General features: G+C 37.5%; 1 protein-coding gene across 1 annotated transcript in view; it reads right to left on the reverse strand.

Annotated features, from left to right (window-relative positions):
* Positions 1-24281, reverse strand: part of LOC115413880 (neural-cadherin) — a 527604-nt gene that overhangs the window by 112884 nt on the left and 390439 nt on the right. The window contains exons 28-29 of the mRNA XM_030127006.1: positions 9484-9611; positions 73-200 (exon numbers count right to left, since the gene is read on the reverse strand). Coding sequence (XP_029982866.1) covers positions 73-200; positions 9484-9611 — 256 coding nt within the window. The remainder of the gene's footprint in view (positions 1-72; positions 201-9483; positions 9612-24281) is intronic.

Consider the following 24281-nt stretch of genomic DNA (forward strand, 5'->3'; position numbering starts at 1 on the left):
TTAGGGGTTGCCACAGAAGTACCACTGGGTCTTTATGGGTTCAATACACTCTCCATTCGCACCGTTGTATACCTGTCAGTGTTGGGTGTAGTGCCTGTCACTTCACAGGAGGAGTGGTCTTCTGTGGTCAACCAGCTTCCCAGCCCCTCCATCTCCATCACCGCCGCCCCTGCACAGCGATCCAGGGTGAAGCGCACTTCCTGAAAAACACACAAATACGGACACACTATACTGAACTACTATTATCAGGGAAACTGAATGCATAAATGAAGCCCCCATTTCTCAGTATTATAATGAGTGCGCCTCCTGTTGCTGTCAAGTGCTCTTTTATCATTATTACTAAATTGAGACTTGCCTCTCTGACTCACAGTTCTTTCATTAGACAATATTACTCCGACGCTGTCTGCTATGTGTCCTTTTGACGCACAAACAAAAAGCAAGACTTCAGATCTCATCCGAACATGTTAAAATAAGCGTCACTGCTGTTTTTACAATAGGGCAGTGGTTAAAAAGAAGCACTGTGAACCAGTTTTTCATTTTATGGTAAAATACATAACACACAAAATCGAAAACTGAGGAGAGAATCATATGTTAATGTTTTTGTATCTGAAATATGTGAATGCAGTTTTTTTTTTTCTTTTTTCCTCAGGCTTCTAATTACATACTGAACATTTTATAGTGCAGTAAACAAGCACAGGGTTATGTAAAGCATTAGAAAACAGCTTTTCAGCATCAAGATTATGTTTGACTTGATTCTTTTTACATTTGTAGAAAAAAACTTTCATACAAAATCTGGAAAACATCATTTCGCTAGAATTACCAAGTTATGTTTGGAAGCTTTCAGCAAACCCATATTGGTAATGGAGTGCACCATGTATAATTTCAATGAAAATGGGACGGAGGGGAACATGTTATTTTCACATGCTATCTTCTAGTTTTGAATGGGGCATGGATAATGGACAGAAAAAGTCTGTTTTGCATAAGATTAGTATGTTTCGGCCATGGTGACCTTTGGATAGTATATACCATGCACTTTACCCTATAATGCCTTTGTGCAAAATGTAAAACATAAACTCTAATAGCCCTGTGATGAAGTGGTAACATGTCCAGGGTGCACCTCGCCTTCACCCACAGGTGGATAAACTTAAATTCTTTCAACCCAGGGTTTGAGTGAATGCTTGTGCCAAACTTACAGTAGTCCTGTCATGAAATATAAGGTTCATAAAACAAATACTGGTTTGCATTCTTGGCAAAAGTTACACAGCTTAGTTGCTTCCACCTTACTTGAGACTTTAGATTTTTTTTTGATACGTGAAAATTATTCTACACTGTATTTAGTATTTGGATATTGCACTTTAAAAAAAAAAAAAATACACTTACTTACACACTAGTTCTCCGAACATCCACAAACAGAAAACATGGAAATTATTTATTTATTTAGCTTATTTATTTGTTTCTGTTCCAGTTTGGATTCAACAGCAGAACATAATTAAACAAATACTTTCCTGGGTTTTTGTTATTATAAATGTACTTGACTGCAGTCCTATTCTTTAAAGTTTATGCACTAAACATGACATGACACTGTACAACATACTGAAACCTAATAATATTTTGAACACGTTTCTCAGTATATTTATTTGTAAAGTAAATAACCAGTACATTTCCTTAAGTAATGAACCCGAATCCCTCAGATACTAGCAGCGCCTGGTTCTTGAATAATGTTTGAAAAACACTGCTGCTGTATTGTTCAGTAAATCTGCAGACAGCAGCTCTGTCCTTGCGTTTTTATCTCATGCCATCATAGAATAAGGTTGGATAAGCCGCTGTTGTCTATTCACGGCAAATGAATAGATTCACATGTGATTCAGAATAATACTGTTGTGAATCAGAATAATCCTCGTTGTAATAACCAGAATCTCAATGCTTTATTGTATTCATGTGATTCAGAATAATACCATTGTATTATCCGGAGTCTCGGTGCATTCATTTGGTTACTCTCAGTCTTAGTCTGAGCACATGTGTGTTGTGATTTGCAAGTGTCAACACGGTGAAAGAAAAGAAAGACAGACAATTGGCTTATCTGTTACAGTAGCTGTGTGGTACTGAATCAAACAGTTTGATAAGAGCCAGAAATCACATAAACACACACGGGGTGAGTCACAGGGTGAGGTTCTTGATATGGTGTTTGTAAGAAAAAAAAAAAACAGTTAGTAGCTGTTTTTTGTGTGGTTATAGAAACATTCGAACAAAACAACAGATGTATAAAAAGAAACATAACGTGCCGGCACTTGAAAACTCTTGGCCTTCAGTCCACACCAAAGTTTTTACACATACGAACAGACGGACGGACTGATGACAATACCCTGTGACGAGCATCGAGGGTAAAAATGCAAACACATGCTGTGAATTTCTTTTTTTCTTTCAAAATAAACATTGTAGTTTTAATCCTTGCAACACAACTTAATTTAGCTGTATTAGGATTCTTTTCCCTTTGGAATCTCACTTCTTCCCATCCATCAATTTATTTATTTATCTATGTATTTAGTGTTTCTATTAGAACTCGTATTATCACACTATCATTATTAGTCATTTCTTTTTACTCATTATGTTACTGAAAGAAAGTATGTTTATAGATATATAACCATCGTTTCTTTTACTTTTATGTCATTTGTATTTATCCCTCTACTTCATGGAAGGTATGCAAATGACATTCTTTAATTTTGCTTAAAGTACAACTAAGTCAAAGGTGAGATTATTCTATAAGTCTTTTGGGTTTCTGACCATACCTGCACATTTTCATATCCTTCTATCTATCAAGAGAGATATGTACATGTATTTGTCAAATTTTATACTGTATGTGGGAAAAAAAAAAAAATTAAATAAATAAATAAAATTTAGACAGTAAAGCATTTGACACATTTCTTCACACAACATTTGAAATATGTTTAAGGGTTGATGAATGGGGCATGATGAACTAGAAGCACTCGGAGGGCGCAGACCTCTGCCAAGGCTGATCAGTGGCCCCCCCCGTGGGCCCCCTCACGCCAAGGAGGTTATGTTTTTGCCAGGGTTTGTTTGTTTGTTTGTCTGTTAGTTTCTCTGTCCGTTAGTGTGCAACATAACTCAAAAAGTTATGGACAGATTTTGATGAAATTTTCAGGGTTTGTTGGAAATGGGGCCCCCCCGTGGGCCCCCCCACCCCGATCACCACCAAAATTTAATCATTTCTTCCTTATCCCATTTCCAACAAACCCTGAAAATTTCATCCAAATCTGTCCATAACTTTTTGAGTTATGTTGCACACTAACGGACAGACAGACAGACAGACAGACAGACAAACAAACAAACAAACAAACCCTGGCAAAAACATAACTTCCTTGGCGGAGGTAAACATGTCAGGTTAAAATAAGTAGTATACCATCTGGAGTGGAACTATATCCCACCTGTGAACATGCATAATAGCAAAGCAGCATTATAATGATGTTGAAATGCTGTTTTCTGATCATAATTTTTTTCTATATGAATGAAACTTCTGCTATAAACCGCTCCATTGTTTAGTGTTACATTAACCCATAAAGACCCAAACATCCGTCGTCAACCAAAAGCATCTACTCATCTAAACTGTTTAATACCTGTTGATCCATGTAAATAATTGGTGTAAAATACAATTTGTCATCTTTTCATTCTCATCAAATATGACCCATTTGGACGTCCAGAGGCTCCGTAGTGAATGTGGAAACTCCGTCATCTTCTATAACATTGATTCACCAGTAAAACCCATGGAGTTGGATCAATGACAGTGGATGGTCTATGTTCAGTTAATGGTATATTTGACTGAAAACTTACTTAACTTACTTAACATAAGGGGGCCTTAGCAGCAGAAAGGTTGAGAACCCCTGGTCTGAGGGTCTGAGTTCACTGTGTTCACCTTAGACTTCAACCCTTATCCTTTATACATTGAAATACATCCAGATTCCTTGTATCTTTTTATTCTGGTCTGCACCATACAAGCTGAAATCCCATCCGGATGTTTCTTAATTTTAAACATTTCAATTATTCTCTAATAAATTTGTTGAACCACTAACATAAAGTTAGAAAAAATTAGGTGCACCCTAAATAACTCTATCAACAAATTTTATAAAATATGGGTGTCTCTTTTACACTGGGTGAATATGTTACCTGGCCTGGAACTTTAAATACATTTTAATCTTCAAATATTTTTATTTCAAAGCTTCATCACAGTTACAGATTTGAAATCCCCCGATTGGCACACCATGCTTCATTTTTAATATCAACATGACACAACAAACGCACATTCAGAGATAAACAGCATTGACAGACTGAGAAAAGAAGAAAAAGAAGAAGGAAAATGAAAAAACAAAACAAAAAACAAAACAAAAAAGCCAAACAAATAAACAAAACCAAACAAAACGAAACAAAAAAAAAACAATTTAACATATCATCCACCCCCCCAACCCCCCTCCCCATCCCCTTTAAATACATTTTAGGTGTTTATATTGTTATTGACCTGTTTTGTTTATTCATTTATTTTCTTTCTTTCCTTAACGGTACCAGAATGCACTGTCTAGAGTGTCTTTTTATGTGTCTTGTTTATATTGCCCTTTTTTTTCCTCATTAGGTTCTGTTTGTTTATCATGTCATATCATGTGTCAGTCTCTGTATCATGAATACATAACTTGAAATTATAAATGTTACATTTGTTAAATGAAAAGTTCTATAAATAAAGTAAAAAAAAAAAAAAAAAAAAAAATTGTTGACACGCTGTTGATCCTTGGTTTATCTTTCCTTCTGAAGCACATGATTCTTCCATGATTTTTGCTCTAAACTGTGATTATCTGTCTCAAATCACAAAGTTATTTTATTATGTTGACTCATTACTTGTCCTTATTGTCCTTGTTCCAACTTTTAGTGTGTGTTGGGGTCCAGTTGTGATGAATGAATGTATATTTACAAATGACAACACATTAACTATGTTGTGGTCATGCACATTAAAATGTTACAGAAATCAGATTTGTATATCACATTTTTAACCTGGTATCGTTTCTGTTCAAGAGGTGTGTAGAATCTGATGGAAAACTGAGAGAAGCATGTTGGGATGAACTTTAGTGGTTGAACTTCTATTGTAGTGATGGATTTCTGAACTGAACTGGAATACATTTGGAAAACTAGACTTGGAGCATGCTGTTAGCAGCCTGAAAAATAAAAAAAGGTGCTAGCTTACGCAATCTCACAGTTAAACACCTTAAGAACCTTAGCAGTTAAATGGAGCAGTCTTGTAACATATGCAGATCATTTCATTGCACCTTTTAAATACATCTTCTAAGTGCCAAAAATGCTTTGTGCTTTGGCCGAGCGGTAATTAAAAAAAAAAAAAAAAAGATTCTGTCCTTTGGCTTGACTGACATGGTCCCAATATTCAAGGGTTGAGACACAGACTTCAATGAGACTATGAGGCTTGAGGCTTTCAGGCTATATCAAAGACTCTAAAAATAGGTTCACAGACTGTCTTTTGGATATTAAAGAGGGGCAAGAACTATAAGGCAGTGGTTATGTGTGAGTCCCTGGGGGTGAAAAGCTTCAGGCGGTCCTCAGTCAAATGAAGATTAGCTTAATTTCACTCTAATTTAATTCACTAAAAATGATCCCAGGTAGAAAATGTCAGAGGAGCGCTATTGCAATCATTCGTCTCACTCTTACCCCTATTATCTCCCTTTGTACTGGACAGTGCAGACACTTCTGCAATAGTAAATCACCGACATCTTCCCTATGTAGAGCCCTGGGAAATAATCCTGTCAAACAGGGTTTGCATGCAGCAAAATGGGTAATAATCAGAGTGTGCTACAAGGCTACCATTCTACAAAGATATAAAGACAGTAGTCGCTTTTTCATTGACCCTCAAATTGCGCAAATATAACTTGCGCATAAAAATTTACCTAATGGAAAAATTTCGCCAAAAGTCCCATTTTTCGATTAAAAGTTTTTGCAGTTGCAAGAGGTGGTTTTCTGGGCGTAGTGCAAATGGTATATCACACAAAACTGCAATGGAAAGACCTTTTTTTTGCAACTAGAGTCAGGTGAATTAAAAAAACGGATGTTGACATATGTTACAACAAGCGAAGAAGAAGAAGAAACATGTCGCGGTATGTGTGGACACGCCAGGAAACCCAATCATTTTTTAATTTAGAATGAGATAGAGGGGTAATATATAATAATAATAATGAATATCTCTGTAAATCCACACCATATTTACATTCATCGCCATGTTTATGGAATGACTTCTCGTGTCATTTCGCGATAATAAATAAACAAATCATCGCATTTGTGATTTAATGGAAAAACCGACATTATGCACTTCTGTTTTTTCAACATTTAGTAAATATCGGTAGTTTTGCACAAATGTCCAATAGAAAAGCGACTAGTGTGAAATGTTCTTATGGTCTTATTGTCCGTGTAAACATATATCCAGCGAATGGTTCATTAGGATTTTTTTGGTTTCTCATTTATTTTACTCGCTTTATTCTTTCAACTATAGCACAGACTTAACTGAAACAGACTCAGTATCAAACACATAATATCACCTGCATCCAATTCAACTGCACACGCATAAGAAATGACAAATTCAGTGTGTGCCGAGACATAGGGATTCGTATTTAGTAAGATTTACAATGTGAGAAAAAAAAAAAAAAAAAGACAGGATGCACAGCTGAAGAGAAGGAGCAACCTTCCCATTCCATCTGATTTACAAAAGCAAAACCACATTTATTCTGCAGAAGGTATTTAACAGATGGTGAGGTTGAACATAACACGAGTGTCTTTTAAATGTTGCATAAGACTTAGTATGCAAACCCGGGTCTCCTGTGTCAAGATGAGACACTGTGGGCTCTTCCCTGTGCCATTGCGAGTGGAAAACCTTTTCCCACAAACAAAATACAAGTGTTAAAAAAGCACACATTAATAGAACATGAAAGGAAAAACTGTTGCCTGAAAATAAATTAAAAAAAAAAAAAAACAAAAAAAAAAAAACCTGTCAGAATAAAAATAGGCCCAACTAAAACTGACACTTCTTCTGCATCCAAGACTCAACTGTTGAATTCAACTCCATGCTATTCTGTAGGTGTGATCTTTTCACAAAGCATTCGATTGTTCACATTAATTACTGGTGCTTTTTTTTTTTTTTTTTTTTTTTTTTGTTAACAATCAATCAATCTTTTTTTCATGTTTCAAACTGTAATTGTATGATATTTTTGGTGTAAACAACATGTATATATGAAAATGTATTACATCAAATTGTGCCACATCGCTTTTATCCGCTTACACTTGTAGTCACTCATCTCCCCTGCAGTGCAAGACTATTTTTGCCAACATTTCCCAAGCTGTACATCCATATTTAATGTGTGTAAATAGCGCACTCTGGTCCAAACTCCAGTGGAGCAGGTGGCAGTAATGTACTAATTGCAACCCACCGTTAGACGAAGGGAAAGAAAATCTGCATATTGCCCAAATTTTCAGGTTTGTCAGATATGATTTTATCTGCTGGTTTTACATTGTCACACTGCAGGACAGGAACGATCAGAGGACTAAAATGAAGGGGTTTGATCTGTTTTTGTAATCGATAAATCCTCCAGAAAGTATTTTAGATTCTTCTGGAAACAATCTCTATGATGTCATTAGGGTGTTGTGACACTTTACCGACTTGTAGACCCTATCTGGAATATTTTAAATCTTCTGTGATTCGTATGCTAAATTCTCTGCAGATGTTTTTTTTTTCTTTTATTGATTTTTATCAGAAGCATTTATTACCATCTTCTGTTTATTTATGGGTGCTTCTATGAAACTGGGTTTATTTTGGTATCTGGCACTTTGCCAGCTTTTTTTTTAGACCCAATTATAAAAGAGAAATTTAGACATATTTCTCCCCCAGGATGTACCTAATGATGACCTCAGATAAATGCTAGAAAAAAAAAATACTCCCAAAATTAATGATTTTTTTGATGACCAAAATTGGAACAGGAAAAGCTACCTAGGTGTCAGTGCATTTTATCTTCAAAACATGGCTTGAAATGGTCTTATATACCGCTATAAATGAAAACACTGTGTTAAATGTGATGATCCTAGTGGTTTTTCTAACCCAGACATGTTGGTTTTTCATGAATCGGCAGTCTCATTCCAGGTTTCGCGTGTAACCCATCGTGTACACTCATGTCACATGCAGAGCCTGCCCATTTAAACACATGTAAATCGCAAGTGATTTTGCAACAGTGGTCATTTTTGTGAAAAACTTTGCCTTGCATAACTGGTTCAATTCCCAAAATGTACCTGTGAGAGACTAAAAAGATATTTGAAAAAATACTAGTGTGTAATTTTTGTGTCCTTTTTACCATGTTGCATGCGGATTCTTGCATAAAAATAATATAAAAAAAGTGTTTTATCTGAAAAACAGTTTCTCTTTTATCTCAGTAAATATATATTTTTAAAATAGACCCAATGTGCTCCCAAACTTCCTTCATAACATTAGTCTACATCTGGTTTGAATTTTTAGTCCCCATGTCCTGTTTCATAGAAGCACCCTTATAGATTTTGATTCCACTGTACATCTTGGGAAATGTAATTTAATTTAATTTATTTATCATCCATTTTCAGCTTGTGTCTTTGTGTTACTGTGAGCATCTTGTGCAGATAATAAATCACAAACAAACTGACCCTTGTGGGATTTATTAAGTTGAATCTGAATTAATTTTGTCCAGAATCAATATGGCAGTAGTGTGTTGTATGCCACTGCAAACACAGCCCAAATGTCCAATAGTGAAAAGAATACTGCAAAAATCCAGATCATTCATAACTTCTTGCTTGCTGCACCAATACTGTGGTGAGGTCAAAGACGTGGGTGGTGTTTGGAGGAAAACTTCTGCTTTGTAAAACCTTTGTACAGTTTAATATCACAGCCTTGGAATGTGTTGATAGTTAATTAACTTAAAACAAAGAATGTCTGCTTATGTTCTTTTTTTACTTCATGTTCATCAAGTGCTTTTGGAGGTTTTACCAACTTTATAAAATGGTGTTAAATGGAGTCCCTAAGACCTAAGATGGTATTGCCAGTACTTCACTGCAGATAAAAAGCCCTTCTATATGATGGCTGATAGATAATAATTAGAAGAAATGACAGCACTAATACACTGTAATTTCTTAGATGTCTTGTCTAATGTATGTGCAAAAAGAGATACATTAAACTGTTAAATACGTTAATTAAAGCTATTAAAACCATACAGTAAGTGACAGCTTCTACTTATTGACCATCTCAGATCTGATTAAAAGTATTTCAGTGCAGGAAATGTGTTTTTATTTTCATGCAGCTGTTTTCGGTGTTATATGTTTGTCACACTCCGGTATTTCTAAGTGTGAAAATATTCAGCGCGTCTTTGCTAAACAAACAGTTGTTGGGGTTAAATGGGTGAAATGTCCCACCTTGCTGTTGCTGCGGACGTCCAGCCGATGCCAACGCCTGTCTGCCACGTTCACGTTGCCAGGCAACTGTAGCACCACTGTGCCGGAGCCATGGTTGATTTTCAAGGTGGGGGTCCCATCTATTAGCTCTAGATAGAGAAAGAGAAGAGAGAGAGAGGTTGGTGAGGGGTGAGATTACTTTCTTTTAAGTCATTAGGTATTAAGCTGGGTGGAGTTTTGAAAGCTGCGATCAATATTTTACTATGGTGCTGTTGACAACCAGTGTGTGATAATGGTATTCAGTGAAAGCATCCAAATAGCTGATGCACACCAGAAGATTTCTATGAAGTGACATATAGAGTTTGAAATAAAACTTGTTAAATTGCTAGCATTGTCTCTCTATATTAACTTTAATGAGGATTATTGGGCAAAGTCTTTTTTAGACAGTCAACAAACATCAGACAAAAGTTATTACTTTCTATTTTCTGACCTAGTCAAATGGGAAATTAAAAGTTAATGAAGTGGTTAAGACTGCTTGTGTGTTCGGCACTGTATGCAAGGAATTAAAGAAAGGCATGTGTTCTAACTAGCATTGGCAATCCATCATAATGCATTGCTGAAGTTCAACAGTTCATGCAGATGCAGCACTAAACACTGAGCATCTTAGTGTTCCTGCTACTGAAACCACTGAAGAGAATTCATATTGTACATAAGCCAGAATTCAGAGACTACAACAACAACTTAATGACATTTTCCTGGCTTCCATTCTTCATAATGATGTGTTCTTAAAAAGATGGCAGCATGGCAGTGCTTCGTCAGAACCCCGTGCAGTTATAGACATACACAACGACTATCTGATCAAATGGATGAGTTTAAACTGTTACTTGACAGATCCTACCAAACAGGACGCCTTACAATGGTCAGTAAAGATGGAAGAAACATAGCAAAATATCATTATGCTGATCAACTGTGATATTTGTCACAACATAATAGGGATGCACCGATACTGATACGAGTTGCACTACACACTGGCACCTTTTTACACATGCACCTTATATAATATAATATATAACAATGTTCCTTTTGCTTATGTATATGTTTTTAAATTTGACTTATTTATGTATATGTATATGTTTTTAAATTTTAATTTGTTTTTTCTATTGATGTAGGTACAAAACACATTTCACTGCACATTGTACTGTGTATAATTGTGTATGTGACAAACAAAGATTATCTTATCTTATCTTAGTATCAGGCATCAGCTCTGATACTCAGTGTGTGTACTAGTATTCGTACTCATAAAAGATATCCGATACAAATGCACCAATACCACTTATGGCCGTGTGACAGTCACATTTCGGTGCAGCAGGTACGCGACGGTGGAATAATGTGTGGGGAGTGTGAAGAGTGTGGAGATTTTTCAAAATAAATGAAATAAATAAAAGTAACGCTGACTGCAAGTAACGTTAAAGACACAGACAGATACAGACAGAGCGTTCTGTCCGTCCTCTGCGTACATTCCATCTGTTTTCCAGGTGCTGGCAGATGTGTACCCAGACGGAGAATACCACCAGGAACCGTGGAGGTAGAGGATCTGTTCAAAGAGCAACCGTGTGAATTAGAGAAAACTACTGACAGATTTATGACAACTACCCAGGGCTCGACAGGGGGTACGGAGCGGTGCGGACCACCGCCAGCAGAAGTGAAAACGGAACTTATTGCTCATTTCTCCTTTCTCTACCTGATGAAGTTTCGCTTTTAAACCTTACTAGCAAAAATGCTGCAATATTAGTATCACATCAGTGTTGCCTCTGTCATTTCCATGTTTGTTATTACTGACTTTCTTCTTCTTCTTCTCAAAAAAATTTACTCTTGTTCGTGGTATTTGTCCAGTATGGTTAATTAAGAGCAGCGCCCCCTGGTGGATTAATTGAGAAACGCTGTATTCCAACGCAGTAAATGTCGGTAGCAGCACTTTGTTCCAGTAAGACTAATGACAACGACAATAAAGCACATTTACAAAAGGAACTAAGAACTGGAATGGGATTATTAAGTACTCGTATCGGTACGCGGTATTGGCAAGTACTCAAATGTAAGTACTCGTTCTCGATCTGGAAAAAAGTGGTATCGGTGCATCCCTACAATATAATTTGACGGTGCTGCCAGCTGAAAGTATCATTATAATGCTGAAAGCTGAGAAAAGAAAAGTTCTTCAATTAAAACTTAGAATATCCACATCAGAAAGCATTTTCATCTTCTCAGTGTAATGACAGATGCACCACAAATGTATTTAATCAAAATATGTAAACTTTCCTGTTCAAACATTTGGTTTAATGAGCATAGATTTCAGAATTTAGAAGGTGCACCTGAAAGCAACATACAATTGATTGCTCATGTGTTTTCCTGTTCAAAACAATGGAGATATCAGAGTTTACAAGCACCCCTGAAATGCATCCCCACGCCCATCTCTGTGTAGAACTCTTTGACAAAGGCAGCAGCAGGAAGAAAAACTGTATTTCTGTAAATGAGACCGAAAATGCGGCAGAAACTCTCAGCAGAGATTTTTTTTACAACACATTGACCATTGGACAACAGTGGTCAACGGAGTGTGGTTTAATAATGTGGAGCGCTGTTGGGAGGGATTTCTCTGCAGACTGGGAATATCTAATGATAAACTGTAGGCCATTTCACCTGCCCAAGGAGTTCACTGTTGTTCACACTCTCACTGTTGTTTACATACCACCTCAGGCTAATGCTAAGGGTTAGGCGTTTCACTCTGTGATGAGTAAACAGCAGAACAAACACCCTGAAGGAGTCTTTATGATTGGAGGAGACTCAGGATCATACTCCCAAAATTTCACCAGCGTGCTTACTGTGTTACCAGAGGGAAGAATACCCTTGGATCATTTGTACTCCAGTGTAGCCTAAGCCTATAGAATTTCCCCAGATTGGATAATCAGACCACTTCTCACAGCTTCTTGCCCTGGTATATACACTACACATCAGATAAGCCCTCTTCTAAAAACTTCCAGAAAGATCTATAGAGAAGTTTCGGACCATCGCTGGTACAGACTAGATAATATGAGCACAACAACCCATGCAACGTTGCAGTGTCAGAGAGAAAACCATATACACTTCTTCAAACCAAAAGCCATGGATGCATCATGCATGTGAAGGGTTTGAGGCTAGAAACAACATGACCTAAATCCAACCTTAAAAAAGAGGTTATTAAGGCAGCAAAAAAATGAGAACATTAGATGGCTGTGAATAACTTAGACCCCAGGCGACTATGCCAAAGCAGCCAGACATTACCAGACTTCAAAAGCCAGACCAGCAGCTCCTCAGCCTACAGCTTGTCCCTCCTGGATGAACTTAACGTACTCTGCCCATGATTCAATGGGAATATCGAGAAAGCCAGCCCTCAAGATGTCTGTTCCTCTGGGGACCGACCAATGACTACGAGCCCTGCTGAGGTAAGGGCCTCTCATAGTCAAGTCAGCACACTCAAGGCAGACGGACCTGATCGTGTACCAGTATTCGCTCCCAAAGGGTTTGCTGACGAGCGCTGTTGAAGCTTTTATGTACGTATTAAACACATCCCTGTCCCTTTGAATGTTACCAATAAGATCATTCCAAAACAGACCACAAATATGGTTCTGGTCCTGGCAAACATAATATACAGAACACCTACTGCATCAACAGGTGTACAGAGGACACCACAGCTTCTTCTTCACTATCTATCTCACCTGGAGCATAAACACATGTCCACATACTGCTTAGGGATAGTTCTGTATACAGTACCACCATCTCATCCCCGGCCACAAACCTGTCCTCAACATCAGCCTTTGTAACTGGACCTCAGACTTTCTGGCTAATAGACACCAGTCTGTCGGTGTGTACATTGTTATGTTTGCTGGGATGGGAACATAACAATGTACACACCACTAACTGTGAGCACAGGCACCCCACCGGGATGTGCTGAGCTCTCGCCTCTACTGCTTCTTCACTCACAGCTGTATGTCAAGCCACAATACAAACACCATCATTATGTTTGCTGATGACACCACAGTGGTGGCAAAGATCACTAATAATGAGGAAACCGCTTACAGGGAGGAGGCTCAGCATCTGGTATTTTGGTGTCCTGTCAACACCCTCCCAAAAAAAAAAAAAAAAAAAAAAAAGAAAAAAAAAAAAAAAAAAAAAAAATATATATATATATATATATAAAGAAAAAGAAAATATCCACATTAACAGGACTGAGGTGAAATGTGGCACCAGGTTCAGAACCTTTCACTGTGTTTTCTGCAGCCAGGAAGGCATAGCATTGATTCTACTTCCTTAAAAAAGCTGAGGAAGGCCAGTCCTTGGTCATCTTCTATAGGCTTCACTTACAGATCATCTAGACATACTGTATTTTTCTATGTATGTCAGTTGTACGGTCTCAGACAGGAATATACCTCAACAGGTCAGAATATCAAACTATGACAAATAGCCAACATTTTACAATAAACAGTGTCTGAAGAGATTATGAAAAATCCACAAAAACACTCTGTTTTCACCCCTGCCATCAGAAAGGAGACGTTACTATTTATTATATATTTTTGTAATTATTACATAATTATCATATCCTCCTGAGACCCAGCAATACCTTTGTGTCTGCTGTAAGGGCACAGCCATACTAAAAAGAAAAAAAAAAAAAAAAAAGGAAGAAAAGAAGGAAAATGCTGTCCACTGCAAAAGACTTCTAAAACAAAGATAAACTAGAAGCACTCGGAGAGCGCAGACCTCCGCCAAGGCTGATCAGTGCCCCCCCACCACCACCACCCCCGTGGGCCCCCCCACCCCCGATCACCACCAAAATTTAATCATTTCTTCCTTATCCCATTTCCAACAAACCCTGAAAATTTCATCTAAATCTGTCCATAACTTTTTGAGTTATGTTGCACACTAACGGACAGACAAACAAACAAACAGACAGACAGACAGACAGACAAACAAACAAACCCTGGCAAAAACATAACCTCCTTGGCGGAGGTAACTAGAAGCACTCGGAGAGCGCAGACCTCCGCCAAGGCTGATCAGTGGCCCCCCCCGTGGGCCCCCCCACGCCAAGGAGGTTATGTTTTTGCCAGGGTTTGTTTGTTTGTTTGTCTGTTTGTTTGTTTGTTTGTCTGTCCGTTAGTGTGCAACATAACTCAAAAAGTTATGGACAGATTTTGATGAAATTTTCTGGTCTGCGCCCCCCCCCCCCCATGGGCCCCTCCACCCCCAATCACCACCAAAATTTAATCATTTCTTCCTTATCCCATTTCCAACAAACCCTGAAAATTTCATCCAAATCTGTCCATAACTTTTTGAGTTATGTTGCACACTAAGGGACAGACAAACAAACAAACAGACAAACAAACAAACAAACAAACCCTGGCAAAAACATAACCTCCTTGGCGGAGGTAATAACTGTTGCATCATGCTGTTTCCATTCAAGGGAATTATTTATTGCACAAAAAAAGAAGCCAAAATTGATTAACAATAGTTATCATTATTTTACACCATCATGATAATAATCTGTATTCAGGTGCATAAAAACTGTTAAAGTAAGAGAAATAACATATTTTATAATTATTTCATCAACATTTGATTAGTTTCCACTATTTCATTGCCTCAATGCCATTCACATGAACTCTGGTAAACTCTGTTCATGTTTTTTCTGCTGTTATGTATTTATACCCATGCTAACCTTCTACATTATGTCTATAGTATAAGGCCAAACTGAAAAACACTTTTCATAGCACATGGTCGATACACTGTACCATTTTACAATTAAAATGAACTGAATTTTGAATTGGCATTTCAGTAGAGTAATTTAATATGTCTATTTTGCTCAAACATCCTCTTGAGCTTATTGTTAGGAATTTAAAAGGATAAAACTAGTGCAATTTTAGTTGCGTTGTGTTCCTACAATGGTCTGACTCGCTCAGTATGGTCCCTTATTTTGAACAGCAGGTGATTCTGCAGTTTCCCCAAGCAGTATTCTATTGAGCTAATCATTACATTGTTCCCTTTGTAGTTACTCTACGTTCATGACATACAGTACTTCCTGTGGCAGTAATGACACAAAATAGGAGAAACAAGAAAAAGCTCCTACAAATGGAATTTAAAAAAAAAAAAAAAGTGACTGTGACAACACCGACTTGCCAAAAATATGCTCTAATTAGGTTGTTTTAAATAATGGCTCATGTCAAGGCAGCATGTCTTTGTAGGCTGTATTTAATTAAAAATGCTAACAGGCTGTCACACTTCATGTCCAGTATGTTTTTTTTTTTTTATCCAGTTTCCTTCCGTGAGGGATTCATTTTCCACCCAAGTATTTGCACTTATGTTTCAGACTCAGAAGTCACTCTACTGGTTAACAAGTCTTCCAAACAGAGGTAGTTATAATTCATGCTGGAAATTGTAATTACCAATGCGCGACTAGAGACAAAACTCCAGTGAATTCTTCCACACTGTGACATTTGTCTTCTTGCTCGTGTCAGTAGAGGTATGAAGTCAAAAGAGGCTGATAAATCAAATTCCCCTCTCGCTGCTCTTCAATCCGCTTTGTCTGTCTGGCTTCAGCTGAGCTTTCGTCATCCGTCTTACCGCATCAGTCGGTCTGTCTATCAGCACTCTTTGATCTCCTATCTCTCTCTCTTTTACCTCCTGCCTCGACTTGGTCTTTCATTAACTTCTTCACTGTAACTGACATTTTTTTAACACTTTCAAATAATCCAGTAAAACTCAAAACACTTTCTACTGACATTTTTTTTTTTTTTTTTACTGTAACATTGTGAAGGCTGCGTTTTGTAGCAGGCTTATCTGTGATATCTTTTGAGAAGTTCTGATTCTGTTGCTTCATATTTGAAGCAGCAGCTTTATCAAAATCCAAATGATTTTGTGTCATGGATCTTACTCATCCTCACTTTGAGGTAGAAGATATTAGGTGTTGTTGTGCATGTGAGATGTTGCTCTTCTCTAATTGCCTTGTCAGTGCTGAGACGTGTCTATGTGATGAGTGCGCCGTACTTATTATGCTGCATCTCAAATAGGTCAAAGATCCACAGCCCAGAGCCATATCTTATGCCAAAGACAGCGTGCAACTTTGTTTTTATAGCCTCTTTTCCCCTCTCAACTTTGCTTCAATTACCTGCAAGTTGATTTAACTTGCTCCGGTGGCAAGATGAGCCACACTTCAGGAATGAACCAATTAATTTTAATATATAGGCTGAGCCCAGACAATTGACCAATAGTGTAGAGTAAATTCAATATATCATTCAATTGAAAACCCCACACCTTTTGCTTAACTTGTGCACCGTCTTGAAGCTCTGCCTTAGTCTTCCCACATCTTTGTTACCTCATTCATTTCCTTCTCTCATTTACTGTCCCGCCTGGGATCCTTCACCTTTTTTCATTCTTCATCTCAGACATCTCAGTCTTTCAATTTCCATTCTCTAGGCTTCTCCTTCTACGCTCTCACGGGAACATCTTTCTTTCTTGAACCCCAGTGCATGCTAACACCATCACCCCTACCCCTCCTTTTACACTCGCACTGGGGCATCCAGATAACAGAGCTGTCAGTATACACAAAGCCTCAAAGGACACCTGCATAAGCCTGACTTAAAAAAAAAACCAAACATGAATTTGTGTGAATGCATACAGACCTGTGTACTCTAGATGTACGCATCTGCAGAAAAGTTCACCACAGGCAGACATGTGGCCCAAAGGCAGTTAAAAGGCAGATTGACCAAGCAATTGCAATGGCGCAGCTAAGGAGCCTTCTTGTCAAGACTGACGTGACATTTTCCCCGGAGATGAAGAAAGGCTCCAGAGGTCTCAAAGGACAAATGCGGGGCAGAAGCAAAGAAACCAGGTAGAGAATAAGAGGCAAGGGGGAGTGACAAGGAGCTGTGAGAGGCAAAAGTAAAAGCAGAGAGAGAAAAGATGAGGAGGTGGAAGAGTGCAGGAGATGGAGGAAAAAAAAAAAATGCTGAAATAGAAGAGGAGAGAATGAGCAAGTGTGAATTGGCTGGGCTGAAGGCCAAGCAGCAAAATGGTAGATGACAGGTGGGATGACAGACAGTGAGGGGAATAAATGAGAAATGAACAATGCAGACGAAACAAAACAAAGAAACAGAAGGTGATGAGCAAAGAACTAAATTTTGGATAGGAAAAAAAAAAAAAAAAAAAAAAAAAAATTTTATATATATATATATATATATATATATATATATATGTATGTATGTATATATATATATATATATATATATATATATATATATATACATATATATATATAGCGAAGGAAGGAGGCATTTGTATTGGAGATATGCTGCAGTTCTCTTCAAACAGAGTATGAATTAAGTTTTGTTGATTCATTTATTCAGTTTAATAATATTGTTAGTAATGTGCTTTTTGGATTTGCATCTGTTAAGTATTTTTGCCTCCAAACAAAAAGTTATGAACTTGAATTATTTATCGGTACTGTTTCCCAAAATATGCAATGATGTGAAGGGCAGGATTCTCAGTATATTAGCCATGCTATGAACTGTGGAGTGTAACAAAACAAATTAAATGGTTGTGGACATTAATCAAAGCAGAAGTTCCTCGTTGGAACAGGCTAACTGTTGGAGAGAAAATTTTAATCTTTCCAACATTTAACATCTACCAGACTTCATAAGCTACTGTAAAAAAACCCACTACAGTATTTCTCAAAGTTATAGTTCATTTGCACACTGTGGAAAGTGAAAAATATATCCTTTTCTGTAAGACATATGAAAGAAATCTGATTTCCAGTATTCAGCATGATAGCATGTGACCTTTAAGACCCATGCCATATACACACTCAATAAACATATAAACCACAGTAAGATACAACAAAAAGTACAACTCTGAGGTTCACAGGTACCCTATTCAGCATAATTTACATTAAAACCAGAAAGTAATTTATTCTGTTCCCTGCAGCAAGAGAAGACAAGACAGAGCAAAGGGAGGTCAAGAGATTCAAGGCCAAAACATTAGCTTCAGGTTCTTCTTTGGGTTTCAGTTTGAGGTTAGGAACAAGTATTAAAGTTCCGTGATAATAATAATAATAAAGAAAAAATAGGCACTAAGAGATATGTTTTATACTGCAAGGTGAAACAAAAATGAATGTGAGTCTTTTCACTGTGATAGACCAGCTCCATGGCTGCTGTACTGTAAATGACTAATTTGCAAACCAAATTATATTTCATTCACAGTAAAGAAACATGTCTTACTGTGGAAGCAAACCAAAGTGTCAAAGATGTCTTGAGTATACAATCACACTGGTTTCATTCATTTTATTTTGCTCATAATGTACCAGAACCACCACCCAGACCTTGCTCTGGTGGCAGCATTATTAAAGTATTTATATATGTAGCTAACGGCAATACTTTACAAAGGTTTGGGATACAAGATACAGGGCTTTATATGTCTGCAAAGATGAGAGGGAAAAAAACAAAAAAAACAAAACACCCATTAATGACCTCTGGCCATGTTTTATTCTCTGGTGAATAAATGAATAGATTTCCGCAAGGGAAAGTTTTCAATTGTATTGTTTAGCCATTTAAAATCTAGCCAAGCAAAACCTAAAGCTTCACATAAAAACTGTTTCTGTTTCTTGTTCCTGAGGTTATCGGCAATAGCAACCTCTGTTTTGACGCTTTGGCAAAGTTGAATGGAAGCACACCGAGTGAAAGCACTACGATCTTCCATACAGGAGCAGAGAAAGAGGTGAATGTGAAAGGCTAGTTGAAGAGGGTAGCGGGGAGTGCAGTGGGCTGCCAGGCCAAATGGGAGCATCTTCAGAAGGGGCGGGCATGCCTTTTTAAATGCTCTGGGTGTACTTAGGTTAGGACAAGACTTTGCTCTTAAAGGGCTCATCCACAAGACCAGACTTCTTCTCTGGTACTCATACGTAATTCATTACCTCCTGCTCCAAGACAGAAAGATATATAGAGAAAGGGAATGATAGAGAGAGGGAGCGCGTGCATATGCTTTGTGTATGACTCCCACAGAGTTGGGAACTCTTAAATATGAAAAATGTCCTCCCCTTCTGACGGCCTGAGGATACAGAGGAGTCAAACCGGGAGCATATGGACTGCGTAAACAGCATAACAAATCACACCGCAACACATACACCCACACACACACACACACACAGTTGCATATACACTAATGCCCACAGAAGTAAGCACTGTGTACGAATCAGCAGGAGATGCAGCCGGTGCAAAAAAGAAAAAAAAAAAAAAAAAAAGAGAGAGAGAAAGAGAGAGAGAGCCCCTTGTATAAACGATCTGTCAGCTAGCTAGCCAGCCCCACAGCCGTGCCGACACATATTGGATCTCCACATCCAGCAGCAGTTTCTACTTGAAAACCATCGCAGTGCTAAGCTGGAGGCTACAGCTCCAAAACAGCTCTTTGGCCTTAAACTGAATTTAATGCCAAAGTGAATCTGTGTGTATGTGTGGGGTGCAGCTCGCTATATTCCGTCTTTTTTCCGATATAGTCTTTATTCGTCACTAAAATCCCCCCCCCCCCCTCCCCCCCTTTTTTTTTTTTGACTGGGGCAGCATGTGAACACATACTCAACTGTATAAAGTGTGAGGGATATGTTTTTTTGTTTTTTTATCTAACTTTTATTTAACCAGGAAAAATCCCATTGAGATTAAGAACTTCTTTTATAAGGGGCAAGGCAGCAGCAAATGCAACACGCCATCACCAGATTACACCATTAAGATACATAGAACAGACACGTTTGGCAATAAATAGTTAGTAAAGGTAACATTTACAAGCCTGAAGAGCTCTCAGTTTGGACTTAGAGGAGTGATATTTGGCTTTTTTCAATAGAATTATGCATATTATAACATTTCCCTGTGGTTTATATAAACTGTAATGCTATGCTTGGGTCTGAATTCTTCATTAATTCAACTCCACAGGTCCATCTTCAACCCTATTTCTGAGCATTGACACCAGAAAGGTCGTTTTGAGCGCTGGCCCTTTAAATCCAAATGAGCCACTTCATGCCCCACCCCCTCCAGGTTGTTGCCTGTGCTGCTCTGTCCCATTCAGCCACTTGTGTTTGTTAATACAAGCAACAACTGAACATTTAAGGAAACTGGCTTAAAGTTTGGACACATTTTCAGTATGGACTACAACCGCAGCTGCTGACAAACAATAATGGCGTACTCTGAGAAATGTTCGTCGAAGTCTTGACCTTATATCAGGGATTAAAGCAAAAATTTTTCATCTGACTGAAAATTTTCTTCTGGTCAAAATCATTGGCCACTATTAAAAATGATGCAATACAATACTACTATAGCGTACAAGTTTATATAGTCAAATTTGGCAATACTGTAAAACACACTGAATGGGAGAGTGTACAGGCGTAGAAGATTAGTAACATGGATAGAAAAAATGTCATGAGTGGTATTGGTGGGGGGTCTGGGGGTCCTCCCCCAGAACATTTTTAAAGCTTCAGGTCAATTTTGGTGCTCTCTGGTTAATTTTAAAGAGTATGAAAACGTTTGAAGCAAGTGAAAAAAATAACTAGAAGAAAACCTTACTGCAAAAAATGAGTGAAAAACTTTTTATTTAACAATTTAGGAACTCCTAAAACATAACTCCAACTCCAACAGCACATGAATTTTGGGGAAAATGTACCAAGGGTGTTACTCATTCATTCAATTTTATCTTCGTACTGTACCACACAGATAGAAATAAGATGCTAAACGGGTCAAAATAAAGCACTTATGCAGTCGGGCGCGTAACCGCGTAAGGCCGCGGCGCACAGCCGCACGCACAGGAAGGGCACATACACACAAACACAAACACACACACTAGTCATATACCAGCAAGAGGAGATAAGCTATGAACCCAAACATGAAGGTCCATGCAGATCAGTTCTGTCTTCTTCCCTTTTCGCTGTGGTTCTTTCATAATGAAAGCTACTTGTTAGCACTAAACTAAAGTTAGCGTCTGGAGGCTGAACTTCGGTAAAGCTGAACTTGTCCACGTGTTTCTGAGGCACAGAATGAGCAGTGTTTCCTTCCAAAGAGAAATAGTCATCAATCTCTCCTCCTGACATAAAAATAAAGAAGTCATCTTATTATCATCACTGTTAAACCTATGTGCCTGTGTTAAACACCTGCAGACCGGAGTGCTGCAGATTCAGGACAGCAGACCCAGGACAGGATCACGGTGCCGACTGGACTCCGCGAAACACGTGGGGAAGTTACTTCAATATGACTTTTTTCCCCTCTCAATTTTTCCATTTGATGGAAATCCGTCGTGGTGACGGAGAACTTTAATCCCTGCCTTATATGCGCAAATGTCGTGACATAACTAGTTAGAAAACGGAACAAATTAAGCAGGAATTGAAATAGGTTGCAGAAATCGATTTTTTGCCAAAATCCATATAAAAATAGCTTTTTAGCACCTGGAGGGTTCAAATTCAAACTTTTTGAACTATTAGGGTCCCCAAATACACAAATAAATGTACCAAAGACTAATAAAAGTGGGTTTAGCATAATATGACCACTTTAAAAGCACTCCATGAAAGTAATTCAGTTAGTTTCCAGTCTTTCTGCAGCTGATTCTATGCATAAGGTGCAGAGAAAACAAAAGCCCTTGGACCTTGTTCTGTACTGGCAAATGGAATAGAAAGCAATATATGATCATTTGGACGGAGAGAATGTTTCTTTTAGTTGACAAGAAAGACTTGTACGTACACACCTGGTAAGAGATTGTCATCTGAAAACTTATATCCTGCAAAGGGTGTTGTAATTTCACACATTTAACTTATTAAGTTGCGTATTGATTCTCCAAGCAATGACCTCCAGCTGGAGTCTCTGTGTACATGTGTAGGTCTAATAAAGAGAGTCCTGTGTGTGTTTGCTAAAGCGCCTCAGGGTTAGTCGAACGTTTCCATCCATGTCATTTAATGCTCATGTCTACAGACACAAATCGTTACAGCGACGATCAATTGTCACTAATACAGTGGAGGTCAAAGTGTGCCATGGATGGTCAGACGAGGCATTCATGACGCCAACAATACCAGGGCGTCCGATAAAACTGTCTGAGCGGTAACTACTAGAAGTGGTGACATGATGGAGAAACTTTTATTCTCACTTCACTGAAAAAGATATGTCAAGGAGAAAACCTTTAGGGCCAACTTTAGAGCTGAAATATAAAATACTATGTTACCCATTAAGGTAGCACTAGTGAACAGAATTGATTTTAGTTTTATGATTGAAACACAGTAAAGTACAGAATTACTGACCATTTACCCACCAACAAAATCAATTCTTATGACCTGAGTAAATAAAAAATTAAGACGGAACATTGTTGAAATTATGTCCTTTATCCAGGCTGCTGTGGACAAGTTATTCATTCATTCATTCATTTATTTGTTTGAGCCGAAGAAAAAAAATAAACATTTTTTGTGAACAAGGAACTAATATCCGAACAAATACATTAATAAATAAAGATGATCAAGACAAAAAAAGCAATTGCCATGTACACTGGTAATAACAGAATAAATTCAATATGTATTCCTCTAAACGGAGTAGGAAGAAGAAAACTTATTAAATCCCACCCCCATCTCACATTTATACAATATAACACATTACTTTTGCTTCCTTAATGATAGAATGCTAGTTATGAATTATGAATACTAGTTACAAGTTTTGATGGTGAAATAATCCATACAACAGGTCTGATGGATGAGTTACCTACACCCAAGAGAGACAGCAAATGTGTAAAAAAAAAAAAAAAAAAATCAATTATTCATATATTTTAAAGGGGTCAATTACAATCAATGCTTGTGGACAACTAAGATGTATGACTCTTCTTAATTTATGAGTCTAACTTCATTTACTCCACTATGGTAACTTGTCTCGTGATTATTAATTAGTTATTAATAAAAATGTATGTAAGGTCTTTGACAAGCACTAATTTCAATAATTAAAAAATAAAAAATAAAAAAATCCACTTTTGGGTGAGGTCAAGGGCATCACAGATGGACAGCCCACTACTTTTTCATTCATAACTTTTGAACCAGACAAGTTTAACCTCCTGAGACCCAGCAATACATTTTTGTCCTTTGTAGGGGAAAAGAGTTTGAGAGCTTTATTGCCAAAAAAAAAAAAAAACTATCCAAGGCAAAGGACAGTCCATAAAAAATGTAAAAATGCATCTGAAAAATCTGTTGCATTGTGCTGTTTCAGAAAAAGGCAGTTATTTAATTTAAGAAAGCCAAAACTTGTACTTTCCTGGGTCTCAGGAGGTTAACACAAATATTACACATAATTGGAAAGATCTAAATGCCATCTGAAACATACTCAAAGAGCAAAATTTAGTTTCAAATATTTTTAAATGAAAATTTTCAAAAACTACTGCTTCACCGATGGACAAAAAATTTAATGTGTATTTTTTGCAAGAATTACAAAGTTCTAAAAGTGAAGTTCCTCTGACATTTTCATCCTAAAATGTATTCAGTGTATACCTTAAACCCTCTATTTTACAACCTAATACACTGTCAGTCAAAAGTTTGGACTCACCTTCTCATTTAAATGGCATGAGATGGACCACAGATGGCCAACAAGTCTCTCCTTCAAGACTGTTGGAAAACATTTCAGGTGACTACCTCATGAAGCTCATCGAAAGAATGCCAAGAATGTGCAAAGCAGTAATTAAAGCAAAATGTGGCTATTTTGAAGAATTTAAAATATAAAACATGCTTTGAGTTATGTCACACTTTTTTTTAG

The sequence above is a fragment of the Sphaeramia orbicularis genome, chromosome 3 (genome assembly GCF_902148855.1).
Source record: "Sphaeramia orbicularis chromosome 3, fSphaOr1.1, whole genome shotgun sequence".
Lineage (NCBI taxonomy): Eukaryota > Metazoa > Chordata > Actinopteri > Kurtiformes > Apogonidae > Sphaeramia > Sphaeramia orbicularis.